Source organism: Anolis sagrei, chromosome 6, assembly GCF_037176765.1.
Source record: "Anolis sagrei isolate rAnoSag1 chromosome 6, rAnoSag1.mat, whole genome shotgun sequence".
Taxonomy (NCBI): Eukaryota; Metazoa; Chordata; class Lepidosauria; order Squamata; family Dactyloidae; genus Anolis; species Anolis sagrei.
In genome coordinates, this window is record NC_090026.1 from 129,541,046 (window position 1) to 129,557,251 (window position 16,206).

Sequence of the window (16,206 nt, forward strand, 5' to 3'; positions counted from 1 at the left end):
TTCAAACCTGCTAGAGGTTCATCAATTCCAAAACAGATTGGTTTTGTTTGACTTCTTTAACTTAAAGAGCTTTTGTCTGATTATGTAAACATGTGTTGTCTGCACCCAAAGTGCTCGGTTCTCATCAGCACCAAAGTTCATAAAATCCTTCACCTTCCTTGCTCTCCATAATGCAGTTTTCCAAGTTCCATTTTTGGAATGGTGTCTTCAGCCTTGCCAGACCTTAATAGACCCCAACCAGACCTTAAACATACATTTCATTGAATCCATTCACCATAAACCCATAGTTATCCCATTCCGGTATTGATGGAGATGCCTGCAATGTCTGGGTAGGAGAGGAGACTCAGGTACAATCAATCCCACAGAGAAAGGATCAAATCAGACCCAAACCCCACTGTCCAGTGTCACAAAGCTGTGGGATACTCCAGAGCTTCCAGCAAAATTTGAAACTTCCCCCAACTTTGCTTAAAGTCCATTTACATCACAGATACTCATTGAAACCAAGAAATGTAGGGATACCAAGGTGCTTGTTTATAAAGCTATTGTCCTCCCAACCCTGCTATATGTCTGCGAAACGTGGACTATCTACAGACGTCACATGCAACTCCTGGAATGATTCCATCAGCGTTGCCTCTGAAAAATCCTGCAAAACTCTTGGGAAGACAAGTGGACAAGCCTGTCTTCCCAAAAGATTTGCAAGTTTTGCAAAATATCAGCGTGATGGAAGAAGCAAAGACCACCAGCACTGAAGTGATGGTCCTCCACCATCAACTCCGCTGGACCATCCACGTTGTCCGAATGCCCAATCACCATCTCCCAAAGCAATTACTCTACTCTGAACTCAAGAACGGAAAATGGAATGTTGGAGGACAGGAAAGAGAGATTTAAAGATGGGTTCAAAGCCAACCTTAAAAATTGTGACAGAGACACCGAGAACTGGGAAATCCTGGCCCTTGAATGGTCTAGCTGGAGGTTGGCTGTGACCAGCAGTGCTGCAGAATTTGAAGAGGCATGAATGGAGGACGAAAGGGAGAAACATGCCAAGAGGAAAGCACGTCCGGTCTAGCTGGAGGTTGGCTGTGACTAGCAGTGCTGTAGAATCTGAAGAGGCACGAATGGAGGGCAAAAGAGAGAAATGGACCAAGTGAAAGGTGTCTCAAGCCAACCCTGACCGGGACCACCTTCAACCTGGAAACCAATGCCCTCACTGCGGGAGAACATGCGGGTGAAGAATCGGGCTCCACAGTCACCTACCAGGTACACTGCACTTGGAGGACAATCTTATTCGGACAACAAGGGATCATCAAAGTAAGTAAGTAACTCATTGGAAGCCACTGTGCATTGTGGGGCGTTTTGCCACTATTGACAAGCCCTGGGTAACCTTGGGCAAGTCATACACCAAGTACTTAATGTGGGATTTAAGGCATCTCAAGAATGTGGTGTTCAAATGATGCACAGTGCAAACACACACAGGAACACACTTTAGAAGCCTTAAAATGGGATCGGCAAGATGGTGCAATGCTCCAAAATAGGGCCTGTAATGTGCATCAGGATGTATAAGTGTAAAACACATTACATGGCAAAACCAATTTAAGGGACAGGTGCTCCAATATTGCAGCAAGAGAGTGGGAAGAAATCCAGCATCTCTCACAGCCGTGAAGATACTGCAGATCCTGGAACCGGGTCAGAGCCAAACTCTCTGGTGCATCCTGGCACCATTCAGACCTTGAACCAGCTCTAGGACTTCACATGGAATCATCCATTTCCATCTGTGCCGCTTTCATCCTGTGTTGAGTGCACTTAGCCCCAGCAAACCAAGGGAACAGTTCACCATAAATCATTAATGACTTGAAGGCACGCAACAACATGGTCACAAGGCTGGTTATTTTAGAGTTTATTACAGAAGAGGGACATACACTTGGCCCCGTTGTTCCCCATTTGAAGAAGCCCAGGAATTCTCTCGGACTGATCCAGCCTCTGGAAACTCTGAGTGGAGGTAGAGCGGGCTGTGAAGAAAACAACGGGCCTCACAAATGGGCTGAGCGACCAACCTCTTGGTTTTGGATTCTCAAATGCCAGGCCCTTCCCAGCCCTGGTCAAAACAGAACACTGGCTTCTTCAGAAGTGGTTTTGGCCTCCCTCGAGACGCCACGCAGAGCTACAAGAATGTCTAGCGACACCTGTCATCGGCCTTTCAGATCTCCGCCGGCTCTGGCTTTGAGACGGCGCTGACGTTGAGAACGTGGCATTTCTAGAACCAAACCTACAAGCCCTGTGTTTCACCACATTTGCACCAAAAGTTCCATTTTGTCGAATAGGATGAGTTGCTTTAACAAAGGGAGAAGATCAGGGGCTTGGAGCAAACCTTAAGTATTTGCAAAGAAAGGATTTAGTTTGGAGAATGACGGAGGGAGGGAGGGAGGCAGCAATTTGAAAAATGCCCAAGATTGCAATTTGCAACCAGCCTTGAAAAAATCCCAAGCGTGGTCAAGAGGCCTATTATTTACCTACCGATTTATTTCATGCTCTTTGAGGCTTGTTATTAATTATGGTTTGGATGCACTCGGTTGGTCCTGAGCGGTGTTTTTCCAGCTCTCCGGCTCCGAACGGCGGCCGTTTGCCAGCAAAGGGCCCTAAAGGCGGTGGTTGCCCCCTTGGTAATTGCCTCCATGCGGTGCCACGGCAGCGGTTGGCATCCCTTCCCTCCTCCTCCTCCTTCTCAGCATCATTTCCAGTCAAATCCCATCCCCTCGGGGAGCACCGCATCTAAACGCTACCAGATGTTCTCCTCCTTCTCCTCCGGCCGTGCTTTCTGAGATACGCTCCGGAGGTCTGTGGCATTTGCATGCCGTCCTTGCCTTTGTCTCCATTGGAATCTCAAAGTGACAAACATAAGGTTTCCTGGGTGGCCTCACTTTCTCTGTCACTCACTTGGGCTTCTAATGGCAATTTGCTGCCATGTGTGGAACTTCTATCTCCATTCCATCCTAAAGTTTCCAGTTCTTCCATAGCAGAATTAAAACACTCTGTGCCATGCTTTCTGGCATACACTGTAGGGCAGTGTTTCTCAACCTGGGGGTTGGGACCCCTGAGGGGGTCGCGAGGGGGTGTCAGAGGGGTCGCCAAAGACCATCAGAAAACACAGAATTTTCTGATGGTCATGGGGATTCCATGTGGGAAGTTTGAACCAATTCTATCGTTGGTGAAGTTCAGAATGTTCTCTGATTGTAATGAACTATAAATCCCAGCAACTACAACTCCCAAATGTCAAGATCTATTTTCCCCAGACTCCACCAGTCTTCACATTTGGGCATATTGAGTATCCACTCCAAGTTTGGTCCAGATCCACCATTGTGTGAGTTCACAGTTCTCTCTGGATATAGGTGAACTACAACTGCCAAACTCAAGGTCAATGCCCATCAAACTCTTCCAGTGTTTTCCATGGGTCATGGGAGCCAAGTTTGGTTCAAATCCATCGCTGGTGGAGTTCAGAATGCTCTTTGATTACAAGTGAACTATAAATCCCAGCAACTACAATCCCCAAATTACAAAATCAATCTTCTCCCAACCCCACTAGCATTCACATTTGGGTATATTGGGTATTTGTGCCCACTTTGGTCCAGTGAATGAAAATGCATCCTGCATATCTGATATGTACATTATGATTTATAACAGTAGTAAAATGACTGTTATGAAGTAGTAACGAAAACAATATTATGGTTGGGGGTCACCACAACATGAGGGACTGTATTAAGGGGTCAAAGCATTAGGAAGGTTGAGAACCCCTGCTGTAGGGGTCTATGACATTCGCATGGGATCTTGCAGTGACAAACTGTTGAGATTAATTTCACAATTCAGCAGTAGATCAGTTGCACAACTTCAGTGCTTTCCAGTAGCTTCTTCCTGCACAGTATTTTCAGTCAACTGCTCCCACAAACTGCAGTCACTCTGGAACTCTTTTACAGACACTTGAGCACATGCCCGGCTATTGTCAGTTTTACCATTGTTTCCCCCTCCAATCTAGATGACACTACAAACTTACCACAGCACTCAGTTATATCTTGTCTTAGCAGACAGGTTCTTTTAATCAATTACATAGAGCCTTCGACGAAGAGCATCACAGCACAAGGAGAGAGAATACACTGTACATGACTTCCTTATATACAATTCTATACAATTACACATAGCAATCACTGATTGGTTCCCAACTCATTAACTTAACTCAGACACAGGATTGCATCATTCACAATCACCTGGACCAGGCCAGAACACATTCCCCAAATAATTCCCTATATACAGTTAATGCATGACTCAGCATTTCCAATAGAAGCCTATTAGCAGTGCATGACTCAGCTATATTGCATTACAATACATTGTAAAACCTGACACAGACTAAGCAGTCTCACTTTCTCTGGCATTCACTTGTGCTTCAAATGAGTATTCATTTCCATTTACTGAACTTCTAATAAACTCTTAGGTGACCCCTTGTTGTCCGAGTAGGATTGTTTTCCAAGATTGTTGTACCTTGGCAGCCACCTCTCCACAAAAGTCAACATTGACACTAAAATACAACACCGCCTGAGCTCTGCGAGTGCAGCATTTTTCCGAATGAAGCAGAGAGTGTTTGAGGACTGGGACATCTGTAGGGAGACAAAGGGGCTTGTTTATAAAGCTATTGTCCTCCCAACCCTGCTATATGCCTGTGAAATGTGGACAATCCACAGACGTCACATGCAACTCCTGGAACGATTCCATCAGCTCTGCCTCCGGAAAATCCTGCAAATCTCTTGGGAAGACAGGCGGACAAATGTCAGCGTGCTGGAAGAAGCAAAAACCACCAGCATTGAAGCGATGGTCCTCCGCCATCAACTCCGCTGGACCGGCCACGTTGTCCGGATGCCCAACCACCATCTCCCAAAGCAGTTGCTCTACTCCGAACTCAAGAATGGAAAACAAAATGTTGGAGGGCAGGAAAAGAGATTTAAAGATGGGATCGAAGCCAACCTTAAAAACTCTGGCATAGACACTGAGAACTGGGAAGCCCTGGCCCTTGAGCGCTCCAGCTGGAGGTCAGCTGTGACCAGCAGTGCTGCAGAATTTGAAGAGGCACAAATGGAGGGTGAAAGAGAGAAACATGCCAAGAGGAAGGTGTGTCAAGCCAACCCCGACTGTGACCGCCTTCCACCTGGAAACCATTGCTTTAACTATGCGGATCTTTATTGTCAGTGGGATGTTTCTACTCTTCACTCTTTTATCAAGATGTGTCCTTGCTCTCCTCCAGATTTCCTGGCTGCAGTCTGCTTCTGCAGTCATCTTTGCACCTAGAAATACAAAGTCTGTCACTGCCTCCACACTTTCTCCCTATCTTTGCCAATTCTCAATCAGCCTGGTTGTCATCATCTTGGCTTTTTTGGGTGTTTAACTGCAACCCAGCTTTTGCCCTTTCTTCTTTCACCTTGGTTGGAAGACTCCTCAGCTCCTCCTCACTTTCTGCCATCAAAGTGATATCATCTGCATATCTAAGGTTGTTAATGTTCCTTACAGCCATTTTAACTCCAGCCTTGACCCTCAAAAACAAAGTTTTGGCAGTTGAATAATAGAAAGACCTCGTGGGCCATCCAGTCCAACCCTATTCTGCAGAAAAATTGCATTCAAAGCACCCCCAACAGATGGCCATCCGGCTTCACAACCTCCAAGGATGCTTGCCATAGATGCAGCCGAAACATCAGGAAAGAATGCCTCTAGAACGTGGCCATATACCCTGAAAAAACCTACAACAACCCATCCACCCTCTGTTTAAAAGCTTCCAAAGATGGAGCTTCTACCACACTCTGGGGCAGAGAGTTCCACTGCTGAACAGGTCTCACAGTCAGGAAGTTCTTCCTCATGTCTTTATGATAGGACCAATTAGGAAATGGCATTTATAACCCAGGAACAAAAATTGTGTTATATATTGTAATCAAGTCGTCAAATCTGCAAATGTGTAGGGTCAACTGTATGTTCTAGATGTTGACCACTGGAAGACCTATGGATTCTATGTTTTAAAAAGAAGGGGGTTGTTCACAATTGTTCCCACTTTCATGGAGGTCCTGAGCCCTTAAGCCAAGCAAATGTGAAGAGCAGACTCTGTTGCAACAAGAGCACTGCCTCCATTTGCTGTGGCTCATTAGGAGGCATTTCTCACCTGCCTTCTATGCCTTGAATGTGTCACGGTGACTTTGCCTGGAGGCAACCAAGGCGAGACTGGCAGTTGCCCAGAGCTTGTTAGAAAGGAAAGACTTGCCGCTTTCTCATCAAAAGGTTTTGCTGGAAGATGCCCCGGGAGACCGTAACGGCAGGAATCTCTCCAGACAGACCTTGGCCCTGGTTCGGGTTGATTCCTGAAAGCGTTCTGATCTTGCATTCAATGTATTTATGCCGAACATACGTTTTGGTAAAGATATCGTCAAATCAAAGCTATTGTTACCTTCATGTTCCCGTAACGTTAGTCTGCTGGCAATAAAGTGCTGGAAACAAACGTATCTGATCTATATTGAAGGCAGGGGAGAATTGCAAAGCAAGGGCGCTATTTATAAAATCCAGTGCTTGGAAAGTAAGTCTTTTCTGCATTTGACAGACAGGAGGTCATTCAGAAGGGAAACTATGATAGAATTTAATTAGCTGTTGAGTAAACGAGAGATGGAGGCGGATAGATAGACAGATTGACAGACAGATGATAGACAGATGAATAGGCAACACATGGCTCTGTTGATGTCTTATTCACACATATGTTTCTTGGGAAAGTATTGGGACATTTAAAAACTGCTGCATTCGGTTTGCTTAACCAAAGTGCAATGGTTAAGTGCAAAAACAGGAAGAAAATGATTTCTCTGCTTCCAGAAGGCAGCTCGCCAAACTTATATACTCAATGATAAGCAAGCATATGATACCTCGCATCAGAGTTTCTCAACATGGAGGTCGAGACTCCTGGGAAGGTTGCGAGGGGGTGTCAGAGGGGTCATCAAACACCATCAGAAAACACAGCATTTTCAGTTGGTCATGGGGGTTCCATGTGGGAAGTTTGGCCCAATTCTCTCATGGGTGAGCTTCAGAATGCTCTTTGATTGTAGGTGAACTATAAATCCCAGCAACTACATCTCCCAAATATCAGGGTCTATTTCCCCCAAACTCCATCTGAGTTCACATTTGGGCATATTGAGTATTCATGCCAAGTTTGGTCCAGATCCATCATTGTTTGAGTCCAGAATGCTCTCTGGATGTAGGTGAACTACAACTCCCAAACTCAAGGTCAATGCCCACCAAACCCTTCCAGCATTTTGTGTTGATCATGAGGGTTCTGTGTGCCAAATTTGGTTCAATTCCATTGTTTGTGAAGTTCAGAATACTCTTTGATTGTAGGTGAACTATAAATGCCAGCAACTACAGCTCCCAAAGGACAAGATGTGTTTTCCCCAAACTCAACCAGTGTTCACATTTGGGCATATTGAGTATTTGTGCCAAGTTTGGTCCAGATCCATCATTGTTTGGGTCCACAGTGCTCTCTGGATATAGGTGAACTACAACTCCAAAACTCAAGGTCAATGCCCACCAAATCCTTCCAGTATTTTCTGTTGGTCATGGGAGTTCTGTGTGCCAAGTTTGGTTCAATTCCATTGTTGTTGGAGTTTAGAATGTTCTTTGATTGTAGGTGAACTATAAATCCCAGCAACTACAACTCCCAAATGACAAGGTCTGTTTTCCCCAAACTCAACCAATGTTCACATTTGGGCATATTGAGTATTTGTGCCAAGTTTGCTCCAGATCCATCATTGTTTGGGTCCACAGTGCTCTCTGGATATAGGTGAACTACAACTCCAAAAGTTAAGGTTAATGCCCACCAAACCCTTCCAGTATTTTCTGTTGGTTGTGAGAGTTTTGTGTGCCAAGTTTGGTTCAATTCCATCGTTGGTGGAGTTCAGAATGGTCTTTGATTGTAAGTGAACTATAAATCCCAGCAACTACAACTCCCAAACGACAAAATCAAAGATCTACAGAGACACTCGCTGGAACACCTCAGCAAGCTAGAGTCCAAAAGTGGCAGGCTCAAACCCAGAACCTCAACCAATGGCTGATACCAAATGAAAGACTCCCCCCTGGGCACAGAGAAGACTGGGCGACTTGGAAGGCACTGAACAGACTGCGCTCTGGCACCACGAGATGCAGAGCCAACCTCAAGAAATGGGGCTACAAAGCTGAATCCACGACATGTGAGTGTGGAGAAGAGCAAACTACAGAGCACCTGCTACAATGCACCCTGAGCCCTGCCACATGCACAATGGAGGACCTCCTTGCGGCAACACCAGAGGCACTCCAAGGGGCCAGATACTGGTCAAAGGACATTTAATAGAATACCAAGCTTGCAAACTTTGTGTTTTGTCTGTTTATTTGTTTGTTTTGTTAAAAATGTAATACAAATATCTGGTTGCTGACATTTGTATTACATTTTTAACAAAACAAACAAACAAACAGACAAAACACAAAGTTTGCAAGCTTGGTAGTTGATGAAATGTTGATTACTGCATTTACTGCATTTACTGCATTTGTTGACCGCCGTTCTCAGCCCTATGACACGATAAATAAATAAATACTGCAAAATTGCTTTATCTGGGTTCTATCTAGTCACTAAGATGAACTCTCTGAGTCTGTTGTTGTTGTTGTTGTTTCTTTTTCTTGAAGAGAGGCATATAATTAAAATGCCTAGATAAGAAAAACAGACGAATCCAGAGTCTCTCATTCTTCCTCTTTCTCAGGAAGCTGCTGAAGTCGACGCTGGTCCTCATGCCACTCTTCGGAGTCCATTATATCGTCTTCATGGCGATGCCGTACACCGAAGTGTCAGGGATCCTCTGGCAAATCCAGATGCATTATGAAATGCTCTTCAACTCTTTCCAGGTATGGATGGCGTGCAAAATCTTTGCATAGGAAACGTTCTGAATGGTGCAAAGTCTTGACCTCCAGTATTCTTCTTTCCTTTTGTATTGTGGAGGACAAAAGAATGGATCTAAAATAGGGATATTTTTAACATCCTTTGTTATTGTCTTCTTCAGGATTTATCTAATACAAAAAAGATTTCTATGATGTTAAAAAAAGCTTTTTTTCCCCCCTTACCTAAACTAAAATAAAGAAGTGGGTGTAGATTGAATGAAAGCAAAGATAGAAAAGTTAAGAAAAGAAAGTAAGCCTTGCCTGCCATTTCCTACTCTCTCTTGTCAGGGTTTGCAAGCATTTTCTGATTTGTATTGTTGAAGGCTTTCATGGCCAGAATCACCGGGTTGTTGTAGGTTTTTTCAGGCTATATGGCCATGGTCTAAAGGCATTTTCTCCTGACGTTTCGCCTGCATCTATGGCAAGCATCCTCAGAGGTAGTGAGGTCATGTGTCTTGGAACAGTTTCTCCCCATAGAGATGTTCAATGTCTTGTCGAAGGCTTTCATGGCTGGAATCAATGGGTTGTTCTAGGTTTTTTCGGGCTATATGGCTACGGGGAGAAACTGTTCCAAGACACACGACCTCACAACCTCTGAGGATGCTTGCCATAGATGCAGGCGAAACGTCAGGAGAAAATGCCTCTAGACCATGGCCATATAGCCTGAAAAAACCTACAACAATCCATTTTCTGATTTCCTTTCAAATATTCAAAGATGATGGATTCTGGGGTTGCCCAACATCTGACTTTTTCAGACTCTTTGGGTCATGCTAAATAAATATTAATATCTTCTTTTTCTTCTTCTTCTTTCTAGGGATTTTTTGTCGCCATAATCTATTGTTTTTGCAATGGGGAGGTAAGTGTCTTTGAAGCCAAACGCATCATTGCAACCCAACATGCAGTCTTCTCTTCCTGGAGCAAAGGAAGGCAAGACTATATGTCTTGAATAATAATAATAATAATAATAATAATTATAATTATAATTATTATTATTATTATTATTATTATTATTATTATTATTTGAAACACAACAAGATGAGTCCACAGCAGACACTTTGCTGGCTGTTGTATTGGATTACATGTCGGACACTTCCCAAGTGTCTAGGACTGTGTGATGTATCGGTGAAAAATGCGTACAGATCCCAGTAAGGTGGCCTTCTGCAGCTGGCAGGTGGTGATTTTGTCAGCACCGATTGTGTTTGTGTTTGTGTTTAATAACCACTGGGACCACCTTTACTGGCTTGTGCCAGAGTCTTTACAGTTCGCTCTTTATTTATTTATTTATTTACTTCACTTGTATACCGCTTTTCTCAGCCCTCAGGTGACTCAGAGCGGTTAACAACCAATTCAACACTACAAAACAGATCATTAATCAATTAAAACAGCAATATCAATTAATTCACATCAAAACATCAATCCAACAATACAACAAAATAACAATCCATCACGTCTCATCAATAGAATCAGCATCCACTCTCATTGTCCATTAATCCATATTCCAATAATCAATCAATTGCACTGCTTAGTTGAAAGCCTGTTCGAAGAGCCAGGTCTTCACTCTCTTCCGGAATGCCAGATAGGAGGGGGCCGATCTGATGTCTGTAGGGAGGGCGTTCCACAGCCGAGGGGCCACTACTGAGAAGGCCCTGTCTCTCGTCCCCGCCAGGCATGCTTGTGAGGCTGGCGGGACCGAGAGCAGGGCCTCCCCAGACGATCTTAATGTCCTAACTGGTTCATAGGAGGAGATGCGTTTGGACAGATAGGTCGGGAAAGAACCGTTTAGGGCTTTAAAGGCTAAAGCCAGCACTTTGAATTGTGCCCGGTAGCAAATTGGCAGCCAGTGGAGCTGGCGCAACAGAAGAGTTGTATGCTCCCTGAGTGCCGCTCCTGTTAGCATCCTGGCTGCCGCTCATTGGACCATTTGAAGCTTCCAAGCAGTCTTCAAAGGCAACCCCACGTAGAGAGCGTTGCAGTAGTCTATACGGGATGTAACTAGAGCATGGACTACTGTGGCCAAGTCAGACTTCCCAAGGTATGGGCGCAGCTGGCGCACAAGTTTTAGCTGTGCGAATGCTCCCCTGGTCACCGCTGAAACCTGGGGTTCCAGACTCAGCGATGAGTCCAAGATCACACCCAAACTGCGAACCTTTAAATCCTCATATCGTGTCAACTTTTCCAGTTGTTTTTCTGCAATCCTGCTGTCACCTGGGATTGCGACATCAACGATCCATACTTTGTTTTTTAACATGACCGTGAGGTCAGGACTCTGTCACTTCTTTCCACCTGCTACTAAGGAGGCTGTTCAGGTCCTGAACCGGTGCTTGGCCACTGTGACAGTCTGGATGAGGGAGAACAAATTGAAATTGAATCCAGACAAGACAGAGGTACTCCTGGTCAGTCGCAAGGCCGAACAGGGCATAGGGTTACAGCCTGTGTTGGATGGGGTCACGCTCCCCCTGAAGACGCAGGTTCGCAGCTTGGGTGTGATCTTGGACTCATCACTGAGCCTGGAACCCCAGGTTTCAGTGGTGACCAGGGGAGCATTTGCACAATTAAAACTTGTGTGCCAGCTGTGCCCGTACCTTGGGAAGTCTGACTTAGCCACAGTAGTCCACACCCTAGTTACATCCCGTATAGACTACTGCAACGCTTTCTACGTGGGGTTGCCTTTGAAGACGGTCCGGAAGCTTCAACTAGTCCAATGAACGGCAGCCAGGTTGTTAACAGGAGTGGCGCTCAGGGAGCATACAGCCCCCTTGTTGCGCCAGCTCCACTGGCTACCAGTTTGTTACCGGGCCCAATTCAAAGTGCTGGCTTTGGCCTATAAAGGCCTAAACTGTTCTGGCCCAACTTACCTGTCTGAACGTATCTCCCCTTACGAACCACTGAGGACTTTATGATCATCTGGGGAGGCCCTGCTCTCGATCCTGCCTTCGACACAAACACATTTGGCGGGGACGAGAGACAGGGTCTTCTCAGTGGTGGCCCCTTGGCTATGGAACGCCCTCCCCAGGGAAATCAGATCTGCTCCCTCCCTCATGACGTTTCGGAGGCAAGTTAAAACGTGGCTATTCGAGCAAGCATTTACAAATACAGAGTAGCTAATATAGGAAATTGAATGACCTGACAATGGAATTAGACAATGCTTGAGAATAATGAGACGCTGCTTTTATTGCTTTTATGATGTTGTATGCTGTTTAATGTTTTTTATCTATTACGTTTTAAGTGTACTGATTTGTTGGAAACCGCCTTGAGTCGCCAATTGGCTGAGAAAGGCGGTATACAAATACAGTAAATAAATATTATGTTCCAAAACTCTGGCTCTCTGAATCCGGAAGTCCCAGAGAAGTTTGGCATGTTCATTCTCTGTAACTTTTTCTATTATTATTATTATTATTATTATTATTATTATTTCTAATAATTTCTATTATTATTATTATTATTATTATTATTATTATTATTATTATTTGATACACAACAATCATATGTAGCCAACTCCAGCCTGCGCTTGTAATAATACTCAACAGCAATAAACATATACAAAACCTCCATTACAATTAGTTAAATCCGTTACACCATCTGTTGAGAGGGCTTGGATTGTGTCCTCCTAAATGGCAGAAGGGAGTTGGGCTGGATGGCACTGGGGGTATCTTCCAACCCAAGGAGAACATAGACCCCCCCCCCCCCCCTTGTCTTTCTGCATGGCAGGAGGTTGGACTGGATGGCCCTTGGGGTGGATGGCCATGCATCTGTCTGGAAAGTTTGAATGGAGTCTTCTTGAGTGACAGAAGTGAGATGGACTCTGATGATTCTCTGATAACAATAACAACCCTAGGTTCTTGTGGGTTTTTTCGGGCTATATGGCCATGTTCTAGAGGCATTTCTCCTGACGTTTCGCCTGCATCTATGGCAAGCATCCTCAGAGGTAGTGAGGTCTGTTGGAATTAGGACAATAGGTTTATATACCTGTGGAATGGCTGGGGTGGGGCAAGGAGCTCTTCTCTGCTGGAGCTAGGTGTGAATGTTTCAGCTGACCACCTTCATTAGCATTTGAAGTCCTGGCTGAGCCTGGGAAAATCTCTTGCTGAGAGGTGTTAAGATGTGCCTTGTTGTTTCCTCTCTGTTGTTTTGCTGTTGTAATTTTAGAGTTTTTTAATACTGGTAGCCAGATTTTGTTCATTTTCATGGTCTCTTCCTTGGTCTCTTCCATGGTCTCTTCCTCATCTTAACACCTCTCAGCAAGAGATTTTCCCAGGCTCAGCCAGGCCTTCAAATGCTAATGAAGGTGGTCAGCTGAAACATTCACACCTAGCTCCACCCCAGCCATTCCACAGATATATAAGCCCATTGTCCTAATTCCAACAGACCTCACTACCCCTGAGGATGCTTGCCATAGATGCAGGCGAAACGTCAGGAGAAATGCCTCTAGAACATGACTCTATAGCCCAAAAAAACCCACAAGAACCTAGTGATTCCAGCCATGAAAGCCTTCGACAATACAATAACAGCCCTGCTTTCTCTTTCTTGACCTTGTCAGGTTCAAGCCGAAATCAAGAAGTCGTGGAGCCGATGGACATTGGCGCTGGACTTCAAGCGCAAAGCCCGCAGCGGGAGCACCACCTACAGCTATGGACCCATGGTCTCGCACACCAGCATCACGAACGTGACCACCCGCGGGGGTGGAAGCATTGCCCTCCACCTCAACACGAGACTCCTCCCCGGCTCTGTCAACGGACACCGGAATTTGCCCGGATACGTCAAAAACGGCTCCATTTCCGAGAACTCCTTGCCTTCCTCTGGGCCGGAACAATATAACAAAGACGAGGAGTACCTCAACGGTTCAGGACTCTACAACGGAGACAAGCCGACCATACTTGTGGAAGAAGAGTGTCAGGACACGATTCAAAGCTTGGAAGAGCAAGCGTTTGACTCCTGCCCCTGCCAACAGACCTGAAGCAAGGTCGGCGTTGGCCAACGAACCTGGAGGAGGAGAGCGGTCCTGTGCGGAAGCCATAATCAGGAGAAATCAATCATGGGAGTTGGAGAAAGATGTGGAAGGGACTGGAAGGGGAGGAGGGAAGAGCACGAGCAAAGGGGCTGGAGGGACATGGGAAAATTCGTAGTGTTATTTTCTTTCTGTGTGTGTAGTAGCAATAAAGCTGGCTACGTCCACCTGGAGTGTGAGTGCTGTTTAATTGCTAGGAGCTACCAGTGGAAGGAGACAGTCATGCAAATGGGGTTTGGGAAGAGAGAGAGCAAAACAACCTGTTCGATGTTCAAGTGAGAGCTTCTCAAGAAGTTCAGAGGAACATCTAGCCAAAGGTCTACAGCAGCGTTTCTCAACCTGGGGGTCGGGACCCCTGTGGGGGTCGGGAGGGGCTGTCAGAGGGTCGCCAATAGATCATCAGAAAACATTGTATTTTCTAGGTTCTTGTGGGTTTTTTCGGGCTATAGAGCCATGTTCTAGAGGCATTCTCTCCTGACGTTTCGCCTGCATCTGTGGCAAGCATCCTCAGAGGTAGTGAGGTCTGTTGGAATTAGGACAAAGGGTTTATATATCTGTGGAATGGCTGGGGTGGGGCAAGGAGCTCTTCCCTGCTGCAGTTAGGTGTGAATGATTAACACCTCCCAGCAAGAGATTTTCCCAGGCTCAGGCAAGCCTTCAAATGCTAATGAAGGTGATCAGCTGAAACATTCACACCTAACTGCAGCAGGGAAGAGCTCCTTGCCCCACCCCAGCCATTCCACAGATATATAAACCCATTGTCCTAATTCCAACAGACCTCACTACCTCCGAGTATGCTTGCCATAGATGCAGGCGAAACGTCAGGAGAAATGCCTCTAGAACATGGCTCTATAGCCCGAAAAAACCCACAAGAACCTAGTGATTCCAGCCATGAAAGCCTTCGACAATACATTGTATTTTCTGTTGGTCATGGGGGTTCTGTCTGGAAAGTTTGGTACAATTTTATCGTTGGTGGGGTTCAGAATGCTATTTCATTGTGAGTGAACTATAAATCCCAACAACTACAACTCCTAAATGGCAAGGTCTATTTTCTCCAAACTCTACCAGTGTTTACATTTGGACATATTGAGTATTTGTGCCAAGTTTGATCCAGATCCATCATTGCTTGTTTGGGTATCAGCCAGCACGTCAACGACTTAAATCTAGAAATAGTTTTCTAAGATCTACAGAGACACTCGCTGGAACACCTCAGCAAGCGAGAGTCCAAAAGTGGCAGGCTCAAACCCAGAACCTCAACCAATGGCTGATACCAAACGAGAGACTCCCTCCTGGGCACACAGAAGACTGGGCGACCTGGAAGGCACTGAACAGACTGTGCTCTGGCACCACGAGATGCAGAGCCAACCTTCAGAAATGGGGCTACAAAGTGGAATCCTCGACATGCGAGTGTGGAGAAGAGCAAACCACTGACCACCTGCTGCAATGCACCCTGAGCCCTGCCACATGCACCATGGAGGACCTTCTTGCAACAACACCAGAAGCACTCCATGTGGCCAGATACTGGTCAAAGGACATTTAATCAACTCTCATACTCACAAATTTTGTAATCTGCTTGTTTGCTTTGTTCTGTTAGAAATGTAATATAATTTGACTGGTTGTTCTGACACGACAAATAAAAATAAAATTGCTTGAGTCCACGGTATTCTCTAAATATAGGTGAACTACAACTCCAAAAATTCAAAGTCAATGTCCACCAGACCTTCTCAGTATTTTCCCTTGGTCATGGGAATTCTGTGTGCCATGTTTGATTCAATTCCATCATTCATGGAGTTCCGAAGGCTCTTTGATTTTAAATGAACTATAAATCCCAGCAACTCCAGCATTACCAAATGACAAAATCAATCACCCTCAACCCTACCAGTATTCAAATTTGGGGCATATCGGGTATTTGTGCCAAATTTGGTCCAGTGACTGAAAATACATCCTGCATATCAGATATTTACATTACAATTTATAACAGGAGCAAAATTACAGTTGTGAAGTAGCAATGAAAATAACGTTATGGTTGGGGGTCACCACAACATGAGGACCTGTACGAAGGGGTCGCGGCATTAGGAAGGTTGAGAACCACTGGTCTACGGACACTTATTTCTTTCTCCCTTGTCCTTTGGAACAAGGAATCAAGCTTTATGGAAAAATGTAAGCCAGCTGTCTGATGGTCACACATTTGGCTCCATGGTCTACCGTCCCAAGGTGTTCATGGTGGTAGCATCTCC

At 45.2% G+C, this 16,206-nt stretch overlaps 1 protein-coding gene across 1 annotated transcript in view; it reads left to right on the forward strand.

Annotated features, from left to right (window-relative positions):
* PTH1R (parathyroid hormone 1 receptor) overlaps nt 1-14,136 on the forward strand; it is a 183,658-nt gene extending 169,522 nt beyond the window's left edge. Inside the window, exons 11-13 of the mRNA XM_060782697.2 lie at nt 8,790-8,931; nt 9,779-9,820; nt 13,502-14,136. Of these exons, the coding sequence (XP_060638680.1) occupies nt 8,790-8,931; nt 9,779-9,820; nt 13,502-13,918 (601 nt within the window). The 3' untranslated portion in view covers nt 13,919-14,136. The remainder of the gene's footprint in view (nt 1-8,789; nt 8,932-9,778; nt 9,821-13,501) is intronic.
* The last annotated feature ends 2,070 nt before the right edge of the window (nt 14,137-16,206 follow it).